This window comes from Eleutherodactylus coqui, chromosome 2, assembly GCF_035609145.1.
Source record: "Eleutherodactylus coqui strain aEleCoq1 chromosome 2, aEleCoq1.hap1, whole genome shotgun sequence".
Lineage (NCBI taxonomy): Eukaryota > Metazoa > Chordata > Amphibia > Anura > Eleutherodactylidae > Eleutherodactylus > Eleutherodactylus coqui.
This window is the reverse complement of record NC_089838.1, coordinates 30,725,375-30,750,381: the sequence shown is the minus strand read 5'-3', so window position 1 is coordinate 30,750,381 and position 25,007 is coordinate 30,725,375. Positions and strand designations below refer to the sequence as shown.

The window sequence follows — 25,007 nt, the reverse complement described above, 5'->3', positions numbered from 1 at the left end:
TTGGTTGTTTTGTGAATCAGCCAACCCAAACAACCAATCAGGTTGCTGGAATTGCTGAATAGGGCAGAAGTGTTGTGGAAAAAGTTACAGTGCCACCAGGAAGTGTCTAAAGTCGACATGAGGAGACAGGGTTAGTGGGAACTCGTGGTGGGCGTGGTTTGTCCTCATGTAGGTAAGTGCAGCGGCTTGTGGTGTGAAGGTCGCGGGTTCGATTCCCCGCTGTTCAGGGATGACTATTGTATTCTCCCATTATAGACAGTACTTGAAGTAGATCGAGAATGTTTTGTAGTCTGCCATTAGGGTTTAGTACATAACAGCACAAAGTTATTTAGCAGTGAAATTATCAGCAATGGCGACATCCTCTTCATGCATGAAAATTGGTCTACCAACCGAATAGTCTGTGTGAGGATAATGCTAGAAGTCCTGCTGACTAAACTGGTGGTCTTGTCAGGGTGACGGCCTGTACGTTAATACAGGGGAAGGTATATCCAACTGTACGTTTCCTCTACGGGACAGACGCACATGTAACGGAAATGCTATGGATGAGACTTAAAGGCGATGTCCACATGGGCCGGATTTGCGGCGCAAAATTCACATCAAAAGCTGCACTGATTGGCCTCAGAACTCCCCTCCTTATTTGAAGATGTAGCATCCGCCCGGCAAATCCCCTGCTATGATTGGCATTCTGCAGATTTAAATTCCGCGCCGCTCGTCCATTTCCGCAGCAGTTTTTTTCTGCAGCGTGGGGTGTGGACGAGATTTTGAAAATGTCATCCGCTTTATTGCTCCTGTAATGCTGCGCCTGGTCCCTGCAGAAAGTCCACTTGGAAAATCCATGGTAAATCCAACATACCCTGAAGAGTTATCCCCGTCCATAGGTCTGATCAGTAGGGTTCTCACAGCTGAGATCCCCACCGATCCTGAGAATGAGGGTCTTGTGTCCCCTCTCTTCCCGTCAGAGTGGGCTCATTGCACATTGTTGCTGCATTCATATTCAGTGGAACTGCACCACACCACTGCAGGGGGCGCAGTGAGCTCAGTGAGGAGAAAAGGGGGACACCAGACCCCCCACGTAAGCAGGATTGGCAAGAGTCTCAACAGGGAGACCCCCACCAATCACCATTCATCCTGTGGATAGGTGATCTAAGACCATCTTGGCAATAGCCCTTTAAAGGGAACCTGTCACCTTCCCAGAGCATCATAAATAAAGGTGCCTCAACACCGGAACGATCATCGCTAATGAATGAATGAATGCAGAGCGGGTCGGGGATCGTTCCAGCCCACCCGCCTCCATTCACAGTGAGCAGGCAGTCCTTCATAAGTCATGCTGCCTGTTTATACTTAACCATTCGTTGTTCAGGCTTCTGCATGTATTTACACTGAATGATTATTTACACTGAATGATCGCAGGAATCTGAATGAATCATTCCGTGTAAAAGTGCCTCAAGTTATAATGCTGTTAGGGAAGGAGCCGGAGCCGGGAGATGTATCCCCATTTTGAAGTTGGCACGCGGGATGAAACCCTGGCGCTGCGCGGATGCGGTGTCATAGACTTGTGCAGATTAGCGCACACTTGACAATCTGAAGAGTCCTATTTTCATGCGCCGCATGATCTTCACCAGGTAACGGCGCTGGATCGCAGAGGCAGGCGAGTATAAAAGATACCTCGCCCAACTCCCTGTCACGTCATCGATCAGCACCTTAACTTAGTTTATGACAAGTCATGCCGTGAGGAGGGATGGGGGGTCATGAGATACCCCTTAACATAATTCATTGTAGGGGTCTCATGAGTTGCACTTGTCTTGTGGATGGGTGATAGATGTTAATTCTTTGAATACCCCTTTAACACGATACTTCTCAGAGATGATAGTCTGCTACAATTGTATCCACTCTGTGAACTAAACAAGGTGGACTATAAACTGATACATTTTACCCGAACTGATACAATGTAACAAACTATCAGAACGGGAGGGAGATTTATGCCAATGTATAATTGCCTACAACTGTAGCAAAGTCAGCTTTGAGTTATGGGTCTTCAGCCTTGGGTTGTAAGACTGGTGCCATTCACTGACAGGTAGCAGACATTAAAAATGGTGAAAAATTAAAACATGTATATTAGAAAGGGTTACTCCAGCTATTATTTATCACCCATACAGAAAGCAGATCTGTGGGGGGCCCAACTGCTCAACAGCTGCCCCCCCCCCCCATCCTTCCCCTCGGTGGTTGCTTTACCCATGTAGAATGGCTCCACTTATGCTTTGCGTCCATAAGGGCTCATTCACGCCAGCACTACGGATTCTGTTTATGAGAGCAGGAATACTGAATCGCCAAGTCGAACAGATCTGTTTTGGTGGAAATGAATGATACCGAATGAGTCCCATTGACTATAATGGGGGGCCATTCGGTTACCGTCTGGCTGCCCGGCAATCTGCACTATTTTGGTTGGGCATTTTGTGGAAATCAGCAATGAAGGTTCTGAACAGAACCTCTGACCCTGCGTGAACACATCCTAATATACCACTGGCAGACCTTGCTGATGGTTTCTCCATGCTACTGCTTACGAGAGTCCCATTTTTTTTCTCCACCAGATATACGATGAGCGGGCTACTACGAAAGACATTGACTCTTGCAGCACAAATGTGTCGGACTAGAAAACCGCAAAACGTGAACATTCAGCGTGGAGTCTTGACCAGATTTAGAAGTAACGGGACCAGTGTTGTACCTTCCACGCTCGCTATGAAGCCCCCGCATGGCGGTATCACACATGTTTCTTCATTCAAGAAGATTCTCTCATGTTCTAAATGCTGGAGCTGCCATCATGTCACGCAGAGGACAATGTCCACAGGTAGATTATATTCAGAGGCAGCATCTAAAGGGACCTTCCCAGGACCGGTCACCAAGAGACCCCTGAAGTCCTCCAGAACCAAGCAGCCATCCAGAGCCAAACTACCTTCTCTGTCAAAGACTGAGGTAAAGCATTGTAGCCATCTTGTTCTCTCAAGTTGTGTAGGGGGTTGAATCCGTGCAAACATGGAAGGCATATATGGCTATGATATGCCTTCAATGCATAATCGGTGGGCAGTGTTGGCCTTAGGCCTCCTTCACTCAGGCGACATGACATCGCAGCGATATTGCATCGCTGGTCCATGCGATATCGCTGCTTCTTCTCCTTTAACCCGGGCAGATTATTGCCTGGACCCGTAGAGATGGACGATATAGCAATCTGATTAGCCGTTATTTAAAGGGGTTTTTCCACTACGTAAAATTGCTCCTCAACCACTCTGTCGTTCCTGGTTGCTGCTGACCAGGACATGTGACTGCTGCAGCCAATCACTAGCCACAGCCGGGACCTTCTACAGCCAGTGATTGGCTGCAGCAGTCACATGTCCTGGTCAGCAGCAATAGGAAGGACAGAGTGGTTGAGGAGCAATTTTAAGTAATGGGAAAAGCCCCTTTTCCATTTACATGCCGCAATTATCGGGGCGTTTGCTTGTACAGACCAGTTACTATTATTCTTGGCTGCAGATCCCTATTCCCCCCCGGAGACATGGTGCTGACAAATCACAAATGTACTGCCTGCATAAAGGTGTGATGAAAGGCAAACAAGCATCTTATCACTTGTTGCTCAATCACTGGGTGTATAACAAATAGTAAACTATGTTTTTGCATTTACGCTGGACGATTATCACTCGGTTTCGTTTGTTTAACCCCTTGAGTCGCGGGTTTCCTACCACCCTGTCGTGCCCACCAGGGCAGGTTTTTAAAAATGGTCTAATCATTGAATTTCAACTAATTTTGCAGTTGTGTCTCAAGAGCCATAACTTTTTCATTTTTCCATTGACATGGCCATACGAGGGCTTGTTTTTTGTGGGACAAGTTGTGATTTTTTAAACAGGGGGGAGGAAAAAAAGAAATGGGGAAAAAAGAAAAAAAGGGACCATGTCATTAAGGGGTTAAATAATGTATTAACTTCCTTCTCTAGGTCATTATGATGCACGGATACCACATGTGTGATTATATTTTTGATTTTTTTTTTTACAAATTAAAGGCAGACAAGTGTTTTTATTATTTTTTAACTTTAAAAAAAATTATTTTTTTTTGTCCCTTTAGGGGACTTCCACAGGGACCCATCAGGACCCCTGATCACATTCCGGCGGTCCGATGGTGACAGCCCTTTACATGCTGCAGTGACAGCCCTTTACATGCTGCAGTCACATCGACTGCAGCATGTAAGGGGTTAACACAGCAGAGATCGGAGGTTTTCTCTGATCTCTGCTGTAAGAGCAGGTACCTTGCTGTCCTCTGACAGCTAACAACCAGCTCTCCCTGCCACAGAGACCATCGGCTTGCTTCTGACAAGCCGATGGTCTCTATGGCAACCTGTAAACAAACCAGTGCAGGAGATTGACGGCATATCGGCAATATCTTCTGCTGGTTTTTCAAAGCCCTTGCTTTGTTCTCTGTGGGTCTGTGCAGGCAGAGCACACTGTCACAGCTTGTGGCATTGTGCTCTGCAGCTCCCATAGTGATACATAGCTCGGAAATCTTCCGGGCTATGTTGCTATGAGCAGTGGAACTCATCCCGGAAAATTTCCGGGCGTGCCACTCAAGGGGTTAAAGGAATTTTTAGTGATAATGGTCCCATGTAAATGGCCCATAAGTCACAGTGCCGCACAATGCCTAAGTAAATACCACCATACAATGCTGAAATAATATACTGTACATCGCCTATTTCAGCACTGCATGGTGGTATTTACTTGGGCATTGTATGGCAACTTAGGTACCGGACAGTATATTATTTTAGCACTATATGGCAGGATTTACTTAGGCATCGTATAGCCTTGTTAATTAGACATCTGTATAGTAGTGTTATTTGGCCTATAATATGTTATTTCTATTTGGGCATCATACTGATAGTACATCATATGAGGGGGGTAGCAACAGAAGGTACCACATCACTTAGCATGAGGCCAGCCCTACTACTAGAGGCCCTAGTGCTATGAACCCTACTGACTAGTACCATGCACTGGCAGCGGTGCTAGCAAGGCACAATGATCGGCCCCTGTGTTTTAACTTTTACTCCAATGTGTCTCTTATTAATCTGAGTGACGAGCAATATGGCTCTCACAATCATTTACTCCTTCCTGCCACAGAACACATATGGGCATCCTGGATACACGCGGTTAATTTACTACTGGCTTGGAAGCTGACCCCGCTCCATACACGAGCAGTGTTGTCTGTCTCTGATAGCTGGATAGCTGACATCGAGCCACAACAGCCGCAATCGGAGTTCATGGCTGTTATCTAAACCATTTAAATGCCACTGGTAATACAGCATTTAATTAGCCCAATCAGAGGTCTTAAAACAGCCCCCCTGCAATGAGAGCCGCATGGTGCCATCTGCTTGTCAAGGCAGCCAACGACCTTCTAAAGTTGCAATGTATTTATGCCTATTAATACGTGCTTGTGACACTTCTTAATACAATGTCAGCAGAAATGCCATATACTGCAATACTAACGTATTGCAGTATATGGTCTAAATAAACTTGTTCCCTTCAGGGGGTCTAAAAAATAATAGTAAAAATAAATGACAAATTATTATTGGGGGAAAAAAAAGTAATAAGTTTTAAAAACACCTTTTTCTGTATTTAGAATGTCAAAAATGAAACCAAAAAGCATATCGGTACATCTGGTATTGCGGTGTCTGTAAAAGTCTGATCTATCTAAGTAATGCATTATTTATCCCACACGGTAAAATACACAACACCAGAATTGCACTTTTTTGATCACCCTGTCTCCAAGAAAAAATGTAACAAAATGTGATGCAAAAATGTTCTCCAAAATGGAATAGAAACCACAGGATGTCCCATCAAAAAAACAGCCCTGGCATAGCGTGATCAACGGAAAAGTGAAAACGTAATGGCGGTCAGAAGATGGCAGCAGAAAATATATATTTTTTAAGATATTGTATTTTTTAAAAGTAGTATAGCAAAATAAAAATAGTGGAGAGGAGAAACGAAACCTAGAAAGACAAAAAATGGCCGCATCGGCGCTGCGCTAAATGCTGCACAACGCTCCCATTCATTTCAATGGGGTTGCTCACACAAGTGTCAAAACGCAGCGTCTTCAACTTGAAAGCGATCTATGTTCTATCTTGGGCCGTTTTCAGCCCTACGTCAGCCATTGAAAATGAATGGGCAGCAGTTTTAGCGCTGCTGAAAATGCGGCACAACGTCGTACTGCGGTTTTGGCTGTGTTAAACATACCCTGATTTACAGGGGAGGGGGGCTTGAAATATAAGCCCTACCCCGAAAATCAGCCCTAGCTACAATAGATGGAAAAAAACAAGCGATAGTCACCTAGCAGGCGTTGGTCAGGCTTCCCTGCTCTTGCCATCAGCGACAGAGCATCTCTTAGTGGTAAGCGGATTGAAATCCCCGCCTCTAGCAAGAGATTGCTCTGATTGGCTGAGCCAGTGCTCGATGAGCCAATCGGAGCCAGCGCTTGATGAACCAATCACAGCCATTCAATGACAAGGTTGTGTGACAAGTTCCCGTACATCCCGCCATATCAGTGGCCACCCAGCTTTCCCAGAAGCAGAGACTTTACGCTTCGTATGCGGGATTATAATGGTGACAGACTCTCTTCTCCTTCAGGATGTGATGCATTGCACGGCCTTTGCAACAGCTGACGAATTTCACCTGGGCACCCTGTGTCACGATCTGGCATCACATGGGTACTGTGAGCTGCCAAGCTTGCCTCGAGGTAAGTGATTGAATCAGTTTTATGTAATGTTCTTGTTCAATACTGCTGGCAGACACAAATAGAGAAAAACAGTCATCGCAACCAAATCGCATCTCTCAAACAATCGTGGAACAGCGAGTCGCACACAACGTTTGGTTGTGCGACTTTTCTGACACTCGATGCGGCTTAATCAAAGTTTGGCCGGCTGCATACAAACGGGGCAGATTCCGGATCCCACAGTGGAATCCGCCCCTGTGCCCGGCCAGCATCCGCATGTACCTGCTTCTTTCTTTCTTGTACTGCGGATGTTCCGCACAGCTCGCCGTCCGACATGTGCAGTACAGTTTTTTTTTTTTTTAAATCCCTTCGCCGTCACTAGGCGATGATGCGGGTACCGGTGACCTTGTCCCAATGTCATTGTGGAAGGACCACAGGACGGACGGTTTACATTGTCTTCAAAAGGAGCCGTCCACGTGGAGCCCACCTGCCCATTTTGCATGCCATGTCTTATATCATAAGTTTTCACCCATGAGATCAGACCCCAACAGTCGCCACAACAAACAGACCCCGTAAGTCAGTCATAATATAGTCGCTGCTGGAGTAAGATGTGCCTAATGTTTTGGATACATTAGGTGCTTCATGGTCCATCCGTGTACCTAAAATGAGATCTACACCCGGCCAGAGTGGATTTATGGTGGATATATAGTGGATTTCTGACATACATTATTCTTAAAGGGGTTGTACAAGTTATCCTCGATCCACAGACCTCATTGGCCTCCAAAGTGAGGAGGAGACTCAATGGTGCGCCAATCACACAAGAGCACAGTCGCTCCTTTCACCTTTAATAGGACTGCCAGAGATAGCAGATTGGCAAGTGCCGGGGTCTTTCCGGCAACCGCACTGAAATGGAGCAGCGATCGCGCACGCTCGGCCAGCATTCCATTCGTGCTGAGGTTACAGCAGTTGGAAAAGCATACCCGTGGTGACGGGCATCTGGGGGCACAGGACCCCCCTTTTGTTGGGACCACTGGGGGTCTCAGTGGTGACACTCTCACCAATTAGCAAGTTATCCCTTATCGTATAGATATGGTTATAAATAAAATAGGGATTTGTAGTAGCTTCATAATTTTTCCATTGACTTGCAGCTACATTTGGACGCCATAGCGATTTTCTGAAAAGTACTGTGTATGTGAAACCACCAAAATTGGCGAATGAACGTACCCTAAGGGGGAAAAAATCATGGTGTTGATGCTTATTCCTACAGATGCCTCCAATGTGTTAGTAGTAGGAGCGCAGAGTGTCTCAAAGGAGCAGGACTCTGGGGTCATCTTCTTCTTCAGGTAAGACAATCTGGTTACATTTACACTGCCGTCGGACCCCATTTGGGGCTTCCGTCCTGGGGTTCTATCTGGTTAGCTGTAAGTGGCGTCCAGACGGAACCCCGAACGGCTCCATTGTCTGCTATTAGTACAATGAGGACCAAAGCTGCAAACTTTAGACTCTCTTAGCTGGCTTCAGCTTGAGGGCTTATTCTCACGAACGAGAGTCTCGCATTAGTTCGGTGCGATGTGATTCTTTTCAGTGGATTTATTCACATGAGTTTTTTGGGTTTTTTTTATGCAGCAGTATGTTGTATTCTTGGGCGTTCCCCACATGAGCCTGTTAATTCCTATGGGACCTTGGGGGAAAAAATTGCATGACACTCGCATACCATTTGATGTGCATGTGAGTGGGAAGCAATTCTTTATTTTTTCTTTCCCCCATTGAATTCCACAGTAACGCTTGCAATCCATTTACACACGTGAAACACGCATGTGCAGTTCACAATTTCGCAGAAGCGATGCTTTTTTTTAAAAATTCAAAATCACGTCGCCGCGAATATCGCACATTGACGAGCGTGATAATGGGCTGTGAGTGTCTTGGCCCGATATCATGCTCACCCGTGTGAATGTAGCGTTTTGGCCCTGCAGAATAGTATGGTCATTCCTTCCATGTCATCACAGTGGATTGGCTGCTGAGGTCAGGTGACATTGCCTCATACATCCATATACCCTCATAGGATCAATGACAAGAGTTTGTATAATGCAAGCAGCCTTTTAACCCTTTCCAATCCACTGTCTGACATCTGAAGACATTATGATTTAAGGCTGTACAGCTCCGATGTTGGAAGACGTCTGTCAGGGTTCTCTTACTGTATATTGCCAGCCTCTCTGCTGTCAGAGCCTATCCAACGTGTCACCTCATGCAGTACTGGCTTTAGCCAGCATATATCGCTGTTGTATAACGGCAGAAAAAGAGTAACCCCCCTAGGAAAACTAGGATACAAATAGGATTGGAAAGGGTTAAAATACGGTTTTTGGTTCCAAATTCCAGATCAGATTAGAACTGGAGGACTATTTGATTTTCACAATCCAATAGTTACGCCATCATCCAAATAGCAGCTGATCAAAGTCCTGTCTGTGAATGTCACCCTGAGCTGACAGTGTCCGACCAGAATAGGAGGCCTCGGTCATTGTCAGTGTCCAGTATGGTCTCTTCATGCAAACATTTTATTGCTCCAATGCATCTAAAATGAAAATTGAAGAAACTTTGAAAATAATTTTAATTAGAAGCCTTCTACAGTTTTGTGCCTGAAGCTTTATTATGTAGACCTATACGTCTCCATGGTAACAGACTACAAACAAACTTTGTGTAGTCTAATCCTCAATTGACATTCGAGTCTATCTAACTTACATTTATGTATGTAAGTAAGAAGTAGGAGACATAGAAAGGAAGTATAACTGCAGGATCTGACTACACAGGGGTTGTTTGTAGATAGATAGCATAAGTAGGACTTATGTGATATACAGCACCACTATATAAGGTTCTTAAAGGGGTTGTGCAGGAATGCCACAAGTGGCTGCCACCCATACAACCCGTGGAAACCTGTGTAGGAGAATACACGTGAGGGGGGGCAGGGGTGTGTGAAGGGGATGTAACACTACACGTTAGACTGCACCCTCTGCCCCTTCAGTCTACTCCTGTATTCTCTAGCGCTAGGATGGGCTTCCACAGGCTGCACGGTCAGTAGTCTTTTTTGGCATTCCTGGACAACCCCATTAATTAAGGTCAGGCTCACATGAGCGTATCTCGCAGTGCGCCGCCCACGAGAGGCACACGCACAACAAGTATGCAATAACGGTGTGTACTTGCTGCATGCCGCCAATCGCCATGTACTATCTTGGCGTGTAGGCGCAATACATGTGAGTGTGTCTCTACAGTCTTACACTATCAGCACTAATTGGACAATGTCAGACTGTGTAGGAACAACCCCCCTCCCCCCTCTGCCACCCCCCAATGGGTACGCCCAGTTGTCAATTTAATTGTAAAAGGAAAAGAACAGAGGAATGGCTCAACATAGAGTTCTAAGAAAAGACATTCCAGAATTGTCATTTAATGGGGAATGCGATTATTTCTAAAAACACGCTAGGAGAGTTAACTCTAGGAGAACCTCTACATTAAATTCCAGTTTTCGTGCTGGAACCAAGTGTCAGATTATCAGATGCTTGATTAAAGGGATCTCGCTGTATATAACTTCATATCGTGGATAGTTAACAATCTGAAGCCCTTCTATATAGAGACGATGTGCGGCGTATTGACTACATCCATATGGTAATTGTAACCCTATTCTTCTTACAGGGAAGGGGCAGTTGTGTTTTGGAACATAGAAAAAAGAGCTGTAAGTATGGTCATTATCATTTTCATTTTCTTAACCCCTTAAGGCCCAAGCTGTTTTGTACCTTAAGGACCAGATCCTTTTTAGGTATTTCACCCATGTGGTCATTTTACTGCCCTATATTTTTTTCCTTCAGCTACCAAAATTATTTTTGCTGCGTTCCCCCCCCTATATTTTTAATATTTTTTCACTGACTTTTTTCATTTTTTGGCGTCGGTTTTGTATTATTTTCTTTTTTATGTATATATTTTTATTTTATTCTGTAATTTTTGTTTACTTATTTATGTAATTATGTTTTTTACCATCCATGTCCCCCATGACATCATATAAGACCTCTGGGGGACATTAACATTTTTTAAATTTGACACATTTACACTGTAGCTGAGGCATCCATAGGAGCACCACACCAGTTACAAGGAGAACATCCCCTGTAGTGACAATAGCCACTGGCATAGCTGATCAGGGTCTGCTGGGACCCTGCAGCTCTGCTGTAGCAGGGAATCTCGGCGGTCACGGGACCGCTGGCTCGCGTAGTGGAAGTTATGCTTCCACTTTCACTTTTTAGTACGTAGCACTCATTGAGTGCTGCGTACTAGGGAAAGGAGAAGGCAGAAAGGATTAAAAAACCCTCCTTCCCGTGACTAACGGCTGACAACCCGATATGCTTCTGATTTATTGTAGAAGCAGGGGCTATAAACTCTTACTTGCAGGCTGTAAACAGTGAATGCTTCAGTCAGCTGGAAGCAAGCAGTAAATTTGAAAATGATAAGCATTTAAAACTCAAGTGAAGGGTTTTATCTCCACCTTTGTGCCAGAATTTTTATAAAAAGCTAATTTAGGCAAAATTCACATTTTCACCAAGATTTGCAACTTTTCCTAATTTTTACAGTAAGCTTGCCACTTTTGGGAAAAGCGGGCACAGCTTAAAGGAAGAGGGTGCTGTCTCTCATGGCCCAACAGATGTGTGCCACTATGTGGCATAAATTATAGCGCATTTCTGCGTCCCTGTACAGCTGGTGTAGATTTGCTTTTGTGGCAGAAGGAATGGACAAAGATGCAGCAGATTAATTAAGAAGTGTGCATCTATTAGTCAGTTTAGCCCGTCTTACCCCAGGGCACTGCTGCTAAACACTGGCGCAAGATCGTCATTCTCCCCCAGTGAATATTAGAAGGTTGTGCCATGAAGGGAATGGATGATGCGGGTTTTTCTAACCTGTAAATATTTGTCTGCGTTTCAGATGAAACACATGATGCAAATTCTGGAGCGTCATGAAATTCAGCCATATGAGGTGGCGCTGGTTCACTGGGAGAATGAAGAGATTAACTATCATTTTGGAGAGTAAGCTTTTTCTTGTAAGACCTGGCTGATATCATTTGTACACAGGAATATGGCATATAACACGCTGATGGGATGACATCTATTTTTATTTTTCCCCCTCAGGGGTCACACAAGGCTTGTGAAAGGAGAAATTATTCTCGATCCTCAGCTGGAGGCTGATGAACTCCTTCTACAAAAGTTTGCTTTCTCCAATGCGCTTTGCCTGTCCGGTAAGTCCATCTTATTAAATGAGCTCATCAAGGGGTATTCCCGTCTTGGGAATCCTAATTCATTGTGTTCGAAATTGCAAAACAATGCTCTCCACCATAAGATGTTAATTTCCAAAATGCTCCGTTCTCCATATGTTGCAGATATTGATTCCTCTGCCCTCTGGTTGTTTACTGCTCGTTGCCAGGAAAGAGACCGCCTCTTAGAAACCTCAGAGGAGGACCGTAATTGCACACTTTTTTCATCTAAATCTAATGGGTGGGATCTCAGAAGCACATGTGCAGCAGATGTCAGCCCGGCCAATGCCTACCAGAGGGGGTCTGCTTCCCTGGCAACAAGCAGTAAACAATCAATGGGCAGAGGAATCAATAGCTGCAATATCTGGAGAACGGAGCATTTTGGAAATTAACATCTTATGGGTGAGTATAAGATGAAAAGGAAATAAGTACATCTTGTTATTTGTAAAGCGCCAACTTATTCCGCAGCGCTTTCAGGTAATTTACTTATTATAGTAGATTGTCATAGTGGTAATCTTGAATTATTCATGTTCCAAAGCATAGAAGCGGTAAAAGGTATAAACAGAGGAGGCAATATGGAGAAGAAATTTCTAAAAAGAGAGGCATTCTGGATCCTCAAATTAGATACAAGGTATCCTAGAGGAATGAACTATAAAACTGATCTATTGTGTGTGTGTGTGTGTGTGTGTGTGTGTGTGTATACTGCCTGTGATTGGCTGAATGTTCAGCCAATGAGACCAGCGCTTTCTGGGGGCGACGATTTTGCAATCCCCGGCCTCCAGAACACGGAAGAAGACTGACGTGCCGGGCGGCTTTTCTAGGTGAGTATAATTTTTATTTATTTTTACAGCTATGGCTGGTTTTCAGGGAAGAGCTTATATTTCAAGTCCTTCCCCGAAAATCATCGCTGCGGGGGTTGCCTGCAACCCACTGCTTTCAATTGGGCTGCAGCAGTGCCAGCCCCATAGAAAGCAATGGGATAGCATCACGGACTTCTGCCACAGCTGTGGCACAGGATTCCTTCATCCCCACGGTCCCCGCGATGTACTCCCTATGTTTTCAATGGGGCAGACGCTGCTGCTGCCGGCCCCATTGAAAACACTGAGCGATATCGCAGATTGTTTCTCTGCGCTGCAAATCATTGGTTTCATAATCATCGCTCTCGCATCGCAAGAAAAAGTATCGCTGGGGGGGGGGGGTTGTAGGCACCCTAAGACAGCTTTTTGCAACCACAGCAAATTAGATGGAGGCCATAGCATGTTTTGAACAGCTGACAGGAAGGGGTCATCAATTCATGTTGCTTGCACCAAATTCTGACCTCCAATCAGCACCGAGCAACAGAAATCTGGATTCCTCTGACCAGGTGATCTTTTTCCAAGCTTAGTGATCCAGTGTTTGCGCTCTTTTGTCCACTGCAGTTGTGTCTTTCTGTTAGGCAACAATGGCGCTTGAACTGGTCATCTGCTGTTATAGCACATCCGTGCTGAGGAACAACGAGTTGTGCATTTAGACATTTTAGTTGGAGCGTCAGCATTGTATTCAGTTACAGTTTGCTTGACTATGCACCACCTGTACATCGTAGTGATTCTTGACATCCTCCTCTGACCCCTATTGTTGACAAGTTGCTTGTGTCCACAGGATCCCCCTTTGCTGGATGTTTTTCCCCAATCACACCATTCTCAGTATACTGTCACCACCATTGTACAAGAATATATTGTATATATTATATTATTTTGATGTATTTCGCAGTGAAGCTGGCGATGTGGGAGTCGACTCTGGATACCTTTGTTGAGTCTATCCAATCGATTCCAGAGGTAAGCCATTAATGTACTGACAGTGCTCACTAAGTTTTCTGTATTAGTCCCAATGAATAATCAGAGGACCCCTGACCGACACATGGGACTATATTAGTTGCATGTCACAAGCTTTACAGATCATGAAGTTCTGGGTTAGTCCTCATGTCCAAGGCACATGTAGATTCCGCATGGGAATCCTGCATGCAATCCGCCCATGCCGGCGACCCTGCGTACTTGTCCGGGTCTTCTTTCTGCTGTTCTGCGAATGTGTGCGAACATACCAGCCGGCGCATATCCGCAGTACAGATTTTTCTTTTAAAATATCCTGCTTTTCCCGCGACTCTTCAACCGCGAGCGGAAACTGCAATTGGTTTCCACTTGTGTCATGAAGAATCGTTTTTCCATAGCATGCTATGGAGGGTTATTGCTGTGCAATTCGGAGGCGGACGCCCGCTCCGAATTCTGCAGCAAACATTTACCCGCCTACATGAGGCCTTATTGTAGTATTTTCCTGTGTCACGTTTGTTCTTAGTGACCTTTGACTTAGTGATGTTTCATTTTAGCTCTAAACATAAAATCTATTCATTTCATATTTCAGGTGCTGAAAGCCAGAAAAAAACTGAAGCTGTCTCACGATGACGTTATGCAGAAAATTGGGGAGCTGTTCGCACTAAGGTAAAGGTATGGAGGGGAGAATTCAGCAAAGGCTTTACCTCAGTGTTATGACATGAAGGGGCTCGCCAGATGTGTACTAAAATCTGCAACTTAAAGGGGTTGTCCCGCGAAAGCAAGTGGGGTTATACACTTCTGTATGGCCATATACATGCACTTTGTAATATACATCGTGCATTAAATATTGGCCATACAGAAGTTATATACTCACCTTCCCTGCGCTGGCGTCCCCGTCTCCATGGTGCCGTCTAATTTCAGCGTCTAATCGCCCGATTAGACGCGCTTGCACAGAAGGGTCTTCTCCCTTCTGGTCGGTCCGGGCACGAGCGGCGTTCTGGCTCCGCCACCTTCTACGCATCATTGCGTAGCTCCGCCCCGTCACGTGTGCCGATTCCAGCCAATCAGGAGGCTGGAATCGGCAATGGACCGCACAGAGCCCACTGTGCACCATGGGAGAAGACCCGCGGTGCATCGTGGGTGAAGATCCCGGCGGCCTTCTTGGAGGAAAAGAAGGGAGAAGTTGCAGAGAGGGGATTCGGGTAAGTAAAATTTTTTTTTTTAAATTTCAACACATCCCTTGGGTTTGTCCTGCGCTGAACGGGGGGCCTATGCAAAAAAAAAACAACCCGTTTTGGCGCGGGACAACCCTTTTAATTTTTGTTTTTCAAAAGGGGTGAGAAAAGGGATGGAATTTGGGGTAAAGTAGGTGGAGTTTAACAGAAAAGGCGGGGCTTCTGCAGCCCGACAGATATACTACAACTTAGTACAAATTGTAGGGCAAATCTACGCCAGTTCATAGGCGTAGATTTCCATTTCTGGCGCAGTGCAGCAAAAGATGCTCCAAGTTTATTGGACTACAAATGGACTCATGTCCAAATGCCGGTCATGTATATGAAACAGACGAAAATAGGACATGCTGTGTTTTTTTACTGTCCGTGTGCAGCCAGTTGCAAAGGAGGATCGCAATTTCATTGAAGTGATGCGAGGCAGTTTTGCATGAAAAATGCCTTGCATACATGGTTGACAAGCGCAGTATCGGGCCGGGTATATATTGGGTGGCGGTATTGTATGTCTACTTTTTGTTTTTAATGGATCTGTTTTTTTGTTTTTAAATACTGGCAGTGGATATATTATTATGCTGACAGAGGCAACCTTAAACTTGATTCTGGTACCGTATTTATGTAGTAAGCTTGATTCTGGTACCGTATCTATGTAGTAAGCTTGATTCTGGTACCGTATCTATGTAGTAAGCTTGATTTCGGTACTGCATCTACGTAGTAACGTTGGTTCTTGAATTATCTTGAATTTGTTACTGTATCTATGTAGCAAGTTCAGTTCTTTTACTGTATCTAGATAGCAGCAGAATTGATGAAGGTTGAAAGTTAAATGATTTTATAACCATTGATCATCTTCTTCATTAATATTGCGCAATTATTATTACGATCAAATGGTGACAATAATTGCCAGTGTAAATGTGTTCTTCATGGGGCACATTTGGCCTCAGACCCAGCTTTACATACAGCCCTGCCCGTGTGTATAACCTTACAGCTGTCAGTGTTGGGTCTCATTTGCCCCCAATGCATCCAGATGTGTTTGTAACCGCATTCTGTCCTCTTGTGTTAATTACTGGACATCGTTTGTATCATCTGGTACATTATATGTTCTGCACAGATCCTGAAGAAGCTCCTGCTCTCACCATAGAAAGTGATTTACAACTTCCAGCAACTCTTTCTGACTGTTACATGGAAGGACTTGCTTTATCTGCTTCATTTTCTGTAATTGTCATTTTATATTCTTATTAATTGACATTTTCAGAATTTGGAACCAATTACCAGTTTTCCATAGAGTTATGCTTATAGTATGCAATATTATCAATGTACAATGGTCGTCCTGGAACAAGTTAATATTGTATACTGACTGTATGCAGCAAAGAGCAGCAGACTGCACTTTATAGTACCTCAGAAAAAAAACCGTATACTGTGCACAGAGCCCTATTCTGTGGTCCATTCACATACATAGAACTGTGGAAGAGCTATTGAGTCTGTTGAAAGAAATAAAAAATGATCATATAGAGGCATTATCTCACCGCGTGGTAGGGTTTTATGTGCACCGTATGGCGGTTATAGTGTTGTGTACAGTTTGGCAGCATAATCTATGTTATATACCATGTTTTATATTAATTTTTGTGTCAAAAGAGGCACAGTGCCTTATTTTCGGGGGTGTTTTATATACTTACCCAGCCGCCGGCATCTGTGTCCCTTGCGCTGGTCCCAATGCTACTGTAGTCCTCAGTGCTGACAGGATTCTTTTCTCCTTGTAAGTGGGCTTTGAATACCCCGCTTCCGGTAAGCGCTGTGATTGATTGGTTCATCTAGTGCCGGCTCTGATTGGCTGTCGCGCGATCCAAACACAGCTCTTATCGGAGGCGAAGTATTCAAGGCGCAGTTTCCAGGAGAAGAGAATCCTGTCAGCGCTGAGAACTTCAGCAGCGTGGGGACCCAAGACGCCGGCGGCTAGTGAGTATAGGCAATAAGGTAGGTAAAAAAGCAATACTCACCTAGCCACCGGCATCTGTGTCTCTCGCGCTGGTCTCCGGCGCTGTGGCAGGCTGCAGTCCTCAGCGCTGACAGGATTCTTTTCTGGTGACAGGGCTTTGAATACTCTGCCTCTAGTAAGAGAGTGCTGTGATTGGATTAAGCGCCAGCCAATCAGAGCCGGCGCTCGATGAACCAATCACAGCCATACAGCTGGCGCTCGATCCAAGCACAGTGCTCTCTTACCGGAGGGGGGGTATTCAAAGCCCCGTCACCAGAAGAGAATCCTGTCAGCGTTGAGGACTGCAGCCTGCCACAGCACCAGAGACCAGCCCGAGAGACACAGATGTTGGCGGCTAGGTGAGTATTGCTTTTTTTTAACATAGAGTAGCTAGGGCTTATTTTTGGGGGGAGGGCTTATATTTCAAGCCTCTCCCCCCTGAAAATAGGATTGGGCTTTTTTTCGGGGGAGCACAGTAGTTACATTTTTACCGCCTTATAATACCTGTGTCTATCGGTGATTGTCCAGTTGTGTGCTGTATAGGCATAACGCCTTCTTCCTTCACTGAACCCGGAGTACACCCCTGGTATGGCCGACTTGAGTAACATCGTTGTCTCAATCTTTCTCTTTTCCCAGACACCGCATAAACCTAAGCTCGGACCTTCTCCTCACTCCAGACTTTTACTGGGACAGAGAAAATCTTGAGCAGCTCTATGATAAAACTTGTCAATTCCTCAGCATAAACCGCAGAGTCAAGGTGAAACTTTAATTCAACTTTATTCCGATGTGAAAAGTTTTTCATACCGACTCCGTTCTATCCCCAGAGGGGGGTATAGATACATCCATTGAGGTGTGCTTAGTCAGTGACTAAATAAGTCATGTAACAAGCGGTGCTCCACAACCATGTTGTTCGGTTGCTTTTCATTTACATGAGCCAAGAATCGCCTACGGGGATGAATAATTGTACCTACAATCCCTCTCTCCCATAGGCCGGCTGTACATTGTCCCATCCCACAGGGAGATGTACAGCCAATCGGCAAGCATTTTTATGCTTGCTGAAAATCAAAGATCAGTCGATGAACAGGCGTCCATCTGTTCCTTTTACATGGCCCGATGATCAACCAACGAATGTTTGGAGGGACATTCACACCCAACAATCAGGTTGCACAGCACTGTTTATTACATCATCATGTCCTCTTCCATCCTACAGACTCAACCACCAGAAGGATGTGATATCGGTGGCAGAGGAGATTTAGTAACTCTTGTCTAAGCACAATGTTAAAAGGGTTGCCCAGCCAGCTGGTACTGCCACAGAAGATGCCATCAGTTGCTTCTATTGTTTTCTTTTTTGGTGATTTTTTTATTTTTTTTTAAAATAGATTCTTCTACTAATTAAGGGTGCGATACAGCTGTATACATATTTCAGCCGCAGCGTATTTACGAACCATTCTCTGTTGCCTTGCGTTTTTGTATCTACTGGCAGTCTATACGCTCAAATAAATACGCCATGTGTTTACGCTCATAAAAATGGCAAAACATTTTTGTGGTCACGGACCGAGCACAGGGCAGAGGAGAGTTATTATACTGAAGGGCAACTTGCGTCACGGAAGAATTTTTGGAGTATAAATTTATGATACCCTCAAGAATGGAATGAACCTTGGAGCGGGGTTCTTGCATCAATGGAGAATATAAAAGGTCTGAAGGAGGTCAAGAGGAGCCAATTAAGTTGGCGCTGCTACATCTGCGGTCACATGCCGTTCATAGCACAATCGCTGGACGGCACTTTTTCTGAAATTGGAGTGATATGGACCATGGGGTACAACAGAGTTGGGCCTTATATTAACCTTTCCCTGCAAATAGAAACTTTTCACTCCTGGAAAACCCCTTACATTTCACTCTATATCGTTATAATGGTTGGAGTTTTGCTCTTCTTATAGAGCTCCAAAGCCCCTGCTATACAATTAAAGCAACGCTCTAGTTTCTAGCAAGTTTCTGTCCCGGGAACTGGGTAAGAGGGGATATATTACCTTCAGTCTGCCAGATCCAGCCTTGTTGTCAGCCATCTGAGATGGCCGCAGCACTTTTCTAACTACCTAATTCATGCTGTGCACTGCTCTCTGATTGGTCAGTCAGACCACATGAGCCGCTCTTGCCAATCAGAAAGCAGGTATAGTGCTTTAAAAGTCTGAACGCTACCAATGCATTGTGGGGATTAGGTAGTCTGAAGATTGTGTCATCCATCTTTGACAGCTGGAAACAAGACCTGGGACCAGTGGATCGGAGGGATGGGAGAGAAGGACTGCAGGTAATATACGCCCTTCAGCCCTGGTGCAGAATTTTGTCCCTAATCCAGAGGGTCATTTTAATAAAGATTTACACAGGTCCCATTTGAACTGAATAATAAATCTGTATACAATAAGCTCCCCCTAGTGGTGGTAGTTGGCAACCAGAATATTCTCATTTGACTCTATTGTTATCTGAAGGGGAACAGGAGATTTGGAGCTCTGCAGCTGAAGAATAAATCTCAAACCTTTGGGGAGACATGGTATGAAATTACTCAACAAAGGACCATGGAACTATTAAGGCAAACAAAAACCTTAAGGATGGGTTCTCACAGGGCAGAATCCCACTGGAAATCTCACGGATTTGCCGCAGCGAAGAACTGCGAGATTTCCGCCGGGAAACTGTAGCTTCAAAACCCGAAGCACTTAGGCATGGGTTTTGGAGTGGCTTGGCCGCATGTTTTTCCGTTGCGGACGGCGTTCCCATAGAGAGCAGGGCGGCGGCAATAGAAAAAATAAATAGACAGGCGCGTCCCGGGAATTTATGCCGCAGCGCTAACTTTGCTGCGACGGATTGGCCGTCCCGTGTGGACAAATCTCGTCCACATGACTGGCTGAACCCGGGATTTGCCACAGCGAACTTCCACGGCAAATCCGCCCTATGTGAACCCAGCCTAATACCTACACTTGAAGAATTAGAAGACGCCTATTGAAATCAGCATATATCACTGATTCAGAGAGCAGGGCCTAAAGAGTCCGCTCTGAGTGATCTAACGGCGTTCCCCCTAAGACCTCCATATGTGCTTATTAGAGATGAGCGAGCGTACTCAGAAAAGCACTACTCGCTCGAGTAATGTGCTTTATCCGAGTATCGCTGTGCTCGTCCCTGAAGATTTGGGAGCCGCTGCGGCTGACAGGTGAGTCGCATCGGGGAGCAGGGGAGAGCGGGCGGGAGAGAGGGAGAGAAAGATCTTACCTCCGTTCCTCGCCGCTCTCCCCTGCAGCTCCCCGCTCCGTGCCGGAACCCGAATCTTCAGGGACGAGCCAGGAGATACTCGGATAAAGCAAATTACTCGAGCGAGTAGTGCTTTTCCGAGTACGCTCGCTCATCTCTAATGCTTATATGGCATATGGTAATGGTTTAAGGATGGTCTCCTTAGGATGTTATTATGCTCATGATTTAGCTTTAATTGCCGGGCTGACCCGGGGCTGTATCTTTCAAATTCTGCATGGTAATGGAGTGGCTTTACAAAAATTGTCTTGTTTAAATATATTTTAGGTTATTAATGAGAAACTGCTGCACTGTACAGAACTGACAGATCTGATGCGGAATCACTTAAATGAGAAACACGCCCTGCGACTGGAATGGATGATCGTCATACTGATCACCATCGAGGTAAGTGTTTGGATATTCCAGATTAAACGCAAACTTGGCTTTACCAACTATTTCAAGACTTTTTTTTACCGGTGATCCCTTTTGTGAGCCTTAGGCCATTTTCACACGCCCAGAAAATTGGGCGAAATTTGTGCATTGCGAAGCGCACGAATATGAACCCCAATCTTTCGAATACGGTCATACACATGGACGATTTTTTAAATTTATTTTTAATTATTTTCCAGCATTGCTCTGCGGTGTGATGCGGTAAACAAGTCACAGCATGTCCTATCTTTGGACGTTCCCTTGCATCGCTTAACCTGTTTTTTGTTTTTTTTCAATGGGGCTGGCGGCACCATGTGCGGGTTGCATGCTGTGCGAAGCGAGGTTTCCCCATTGAAAACAATGGGAGATACTCCGCCACAGCTTATTAGGGATTCATTATTTCTAAATTGATGGAGGGGAGGGCAGCATATACGATGCTGGTTGGACCCTATTGGCTATAATTGGGTCTGGCTGATTTCCAACATGCCGTCCCGGATGAACTGGTATGGCATGTGGTCCTAATTAATTTAAGATTTTATGTTGGATCTGCATCAGAGCCTCCAGTATAGATGTGACTGTTGGTCGTAGCATTAGTGAGCAAAATTACCATAACGGTTCTGCCCGCAACAGTGAGGTTTCGTCATGTAGTTTTCAGCCGCGTAATTTTACATAAAACATGTAAAGCGTGCAAAACCCTCATCACAAATCCACAGCGTTCTGTAGTAAACCCATATACAGCTGCTTTACTCTATTAGTTCTTGGCAGTCATGGATGGGACTTGGCTTTGCTTAAGTACTGAAGGGTTGGTATAGAGTGGCACATCTGTCCACAGGTTTTGTCCGCTATTGCAGCTTGGCTCCACTGAACCTGAGCAGTAGAGATGAGCGAGCACGCTCGTTTAAGGCTGCTGCTTGAACGAGTAGAAGTCTTATCGAGTAACTGTGTACTTGCCGGAGCAGCATGCGGGGGAGTGGCGGGGTTGAGCGGGGGGAGAGTTAGAGAATCTCTCTCTCTTCACCTGCTGCCCCCTGCTCCACACCCGCTGGCCCCCGCCGCCTCCCACATGCTGCTCGGGCGAGTACACAGCTACTCGATAAGACCCTTTAAACCCTTTAACCCCTTTAAACGAGCATGCTCGCTCATCTCTACTGAGCAGCAATACCAGACATAGCCCCCAAGTATATTATGTCCTACATTTATCTTCTAATATCCTTCTCTTTTATGTTTTTCAGGTGCTGTTTGAGCTCGGAAGAGTCATTTTCTGAAGGCTGGAGCTAGGACATCACAGGGGTTGTCCCATCATGACAATTAACTCCGTGGATGACCACGTAATGCCTAGAGGGGATCCTACGTGATATTGAACAGAATCTGTCCCTAAGTCCCCACGGAGCATTTTGACACAACTGACTGAAGAAGATAAAACTTAAAGTGATTTGTCACTTGTCATGCAGTATACCATCTCATGGTCCTTTTACATGGCTTGATCTTACCGTATAACGAGTGCCAGTTAATCAGATTGGCGCCTGTTTATCCAGTCTTCACAGGTGGAGATTCAGACGATGTGGGGGATGAATGATTATGTACACGTTCATTAATCTCCTATACAGGTTAATGGCTGTTGGCAGCACATGTCCCATTTACATGGAGTGCTGTGCTGCCAACAACGAGAATTTCCAATGCTGCATGAAGGGTGTGATCACCCGACAAACGAGCAAAAACACATCGTCAGGTGACTGGCAGCACCTTCACATGGGTAGATGATCGGGTGGCAGGGTGTTCATTCAGGATATGCCTGTCTAAAATGTGCTTTACGGTCACTTCTCCTAAATGTAGGGGATCGCCAGTGTCACCCATGGCCATGTCCTCTAAGCAACAGCCAGAAAAACATTTTGCGCCTGGTAGTCTCAGTAGTAAATACAACAGGAAACTCAAATTTTTCTTGAGGGACCATCAACTATCTCCCACAGTGAAGGTGTTTTCTGATGCATTTTATGGACCATTTGATTTTTCCTCCTTCCATTTTGCAACCTTTTACTTTGTCTGTTTTCAAGATTCCTTCTCGCCCTTGGCAAATTGACACACTCAATGTTTAATTTGTTCTCTGCAGCAGTTCCATTCACTGACAGCAAGTAGAGATTATGAAAACTATAAAAAAATTTAAGCACAAAGTTGCAGCTTATGGAATGACTACGCTTTATTTACAGAAATCTGGAGAATTCTTTTAATAATTTGTAAATTTGCGCACTTTTGCCCTCCGGAGTCTCGTCTATCAGTTTCTCTTAGACACAATGGCGCTGGAACTGGTTGTCTGCTGCTATAGTCCATCAGTACTAAGGAACTAGCATTGTGTATTTTGGTACCTTAGTTTGAACACCAGTATTGTATTCGGCTGCAGTGTCCCTGACGGGGCCGCGTGTGTTCATCAGAATACGTTAATGCGTCTTCTTCTGTCCGCTTTCGTCAATGAGCCGTTTGTGTCCGCAGGATCCCCTAGGGCTGGATGTTTTTCGTCTATCACACCATTCTCATATACTCTCCGCACACCCGCAAGGTTGGCAGTGAAACCCTGGTCCTGCTAGTCTAGTAATGCCAATCAGGCTTCATTGGAAGTCACTCCGATCGCTAGATTCTCCCATCTAATAGGGCTTCATGCTGCAACTGATCCACGGAAAACCTGTAACAGCATTTTATGCTGCGCTCCGGGGGTCATCGGTCTGATCTCCAGGCAGGGAGCTCCAGTCGTGGAAGGGCCGCGGGCTCTAATGAAGTGCATGTCGTATAATATGTGAAATTATCAATGTATTTGTGTGTTTTAATTATGACAAATGTGAAGAATGCCTTTATTGTCCTTTAATATATGACACTTTATGCTGTTATGTATATTTACTCTGCAAACTTGCATGCAGACAACTGAAGTATGTGCAAAACTCTGTAAGACTGTGTCCTGCACTGGTGGCTGCATGGGCATGGAATAAAGACCAATGTGTTTATAGTGATGGTGGGGACTATGGGCAGCAGTTCAACTCCAGAAAAAATGAAACCTCATCTTGCTGCAACTTCTGTCTGCTCTTTCCTTGTTCTTCTGAAATCACAGAGGGAAGGGGGAACATAAAAACATATTTCACTGGAAAAGAGCCAAAAATGCAATACCTGATAAGGTGCAGAGCAGGCACGATGGCCGCTAAGCAGGCACAATCACCATAAGACTGGCACAATGGCCGTAGGGTTGGCACAATGGCCGTAGGGTCGGCACAATGGCCGTAGGACCTAACAATATGCAGCAAGCCAAACTATAAACCAGAGGAGCTAAACTGTCCACTACAGACTTATATGCAGCCACCCACTCTACCCAGCCCAAATTGAAGAGAAGTGACTGCAGACAACCTCTTCTGCAGTGTGAACGATACCACAGAAGCCAGCCAATCGATGGGTGCGTCCCACAATACAGGATTACAGCTCACACTGACATAGCAGTGGGTTGCCCCCATATCTCAACAGTGGGCCGCACTGGCTGACATCTTAGGCTCCCCCAGAAGTCTATAGCAAACAGCATAAAGGAAATATTGATACGCACTAATAAAATGCGGGTGTTAGTTAGCATTTTGGCCAAGATGCGTAAGCTGACAGGTCGAATGGCAAGTCCACACCGCGTCCCTCAGAACCTACACTATCTCACTGTAAAGTAAATTAAAATCAGAGGTGAGGGGGAACACAAAAACATATTTCACTGGAAAAGCGCCAAAAACGCAATACCTGATAAGGTGCAGAGCAGGCACGATGGCCGCTAAGCAGGTACAATGGCCATAAGACTGGCACAATGGCCGTAGGGTCGGCACAATGCAGCAAGCCAGACTATAAGGGCTATTTCAGACGACCGTCTATCGGCTCGGTTTTCACGCCGAGCCAATATACGGTGTCCTTGTCTGCAGGGGGAGGAGGATGGAAGAGCCAGGAGCAGGAGCTGAGCTCCCGCCCACTGCAGACAAGGACACCTTATTATTACAAAACTGGAACTCTTGCCCATATCAACTAATCAGAGCTCAGCTTTCATGTGAATTGAAGGGACAGCTATGTGTGAATACACCCTTAGGGCTTATTCACAGGCTGCCATTGGCCGCCATTTTCATGACCAGCCGATATCTGCTGCCATCTGAGCTGTCTTGCGCCCCCCCCCCCCACCGACTCTCTACCTTTTCTCCTCCACTCCAGCTGTTTTCAATGGGAGGGGTTGGGGCTGAGCTAAGCTTCGCCCCACCCCATCCCACGACGCGGAAAAGAAT

At 45.3% G+C, this 25,007-nt stretch overlaps 1 protein-coding gene across 3 annotated transcripts; it reads left to right on the top strand.

Annotated features, from left to right (window-relative positions):
* The first annotated feature begins 74 nt into the window (after positions 1–74).
* On the top strand, positions 75–23,723 carry RMND1 (required for meiotic nuclear division 1 homolog). Of its 3 annotated transcripts, none has more exons than XM_066590549.1 (12): positions 75–172; positions 2,589–2,970; positions 6,657–6,765; positions 8,009–8,084; positions 10,423–10,462; positions 11,698–11,798; positions 11,901–12,007; positions 13,772–13,836; positions 14,417–14,493; positions 17,662–17,782; positions 20,587–20,703; positions 21,960–23,723. In XM_066590549.1, the coding sequence occupies exons 2-12, from the start codon at positions 2,596–2,598 to the stop codon at positions 21,990–21,992; spliced, it is 1,221 nt and encodes a 406-aa protein (XP_066446646.1). In that variant the 5' UTR covers positions 75–172; positions 2,589–2,595; the 3' UTR covers positions 21,993–23,723. The 3 variants fall into 3 exon arrangements, with proteins under 3 accessions (XP_066446646.1, XP_066446647.1, XP_066446645.1); XM_066590550.1 differs by lacking the exon at positions 75–172 and adding an exon at positions 216–482; XM_066590548.1 differs by lacking the exon at positions 75–172 and having other exon boundaries at positions 1,391–2,970.
* The last annotated feature ends 1,284 nt before the right edge of the window (positions 23,724–25,007 follow it).

Excerpts from the sequence above, each read along its gene's own strand:
- RMND1 (XM_066590548.1), top strand. The coding sequence starts at position 2,548 with ATGCTACTGCTTACGAGAGTCCCATTTTTTTTCTCCACCAGATATACG. Across the intron at positions 10,463-11,697 it reads GGAACATAGAAAAAAGAGCT|ATGAAACACATGATGCAAAT; the intron begins GTAAGTATGGTC and ends TCTGCGTTTCAG. Across the intron at positions 17,783-20,586 it reads GCATAAACCGCAGAGTCAAG|GTTATTAATGAGAAACTGCT; the intron begins GTGAAACTTTAA and ends AATATATTTTAG.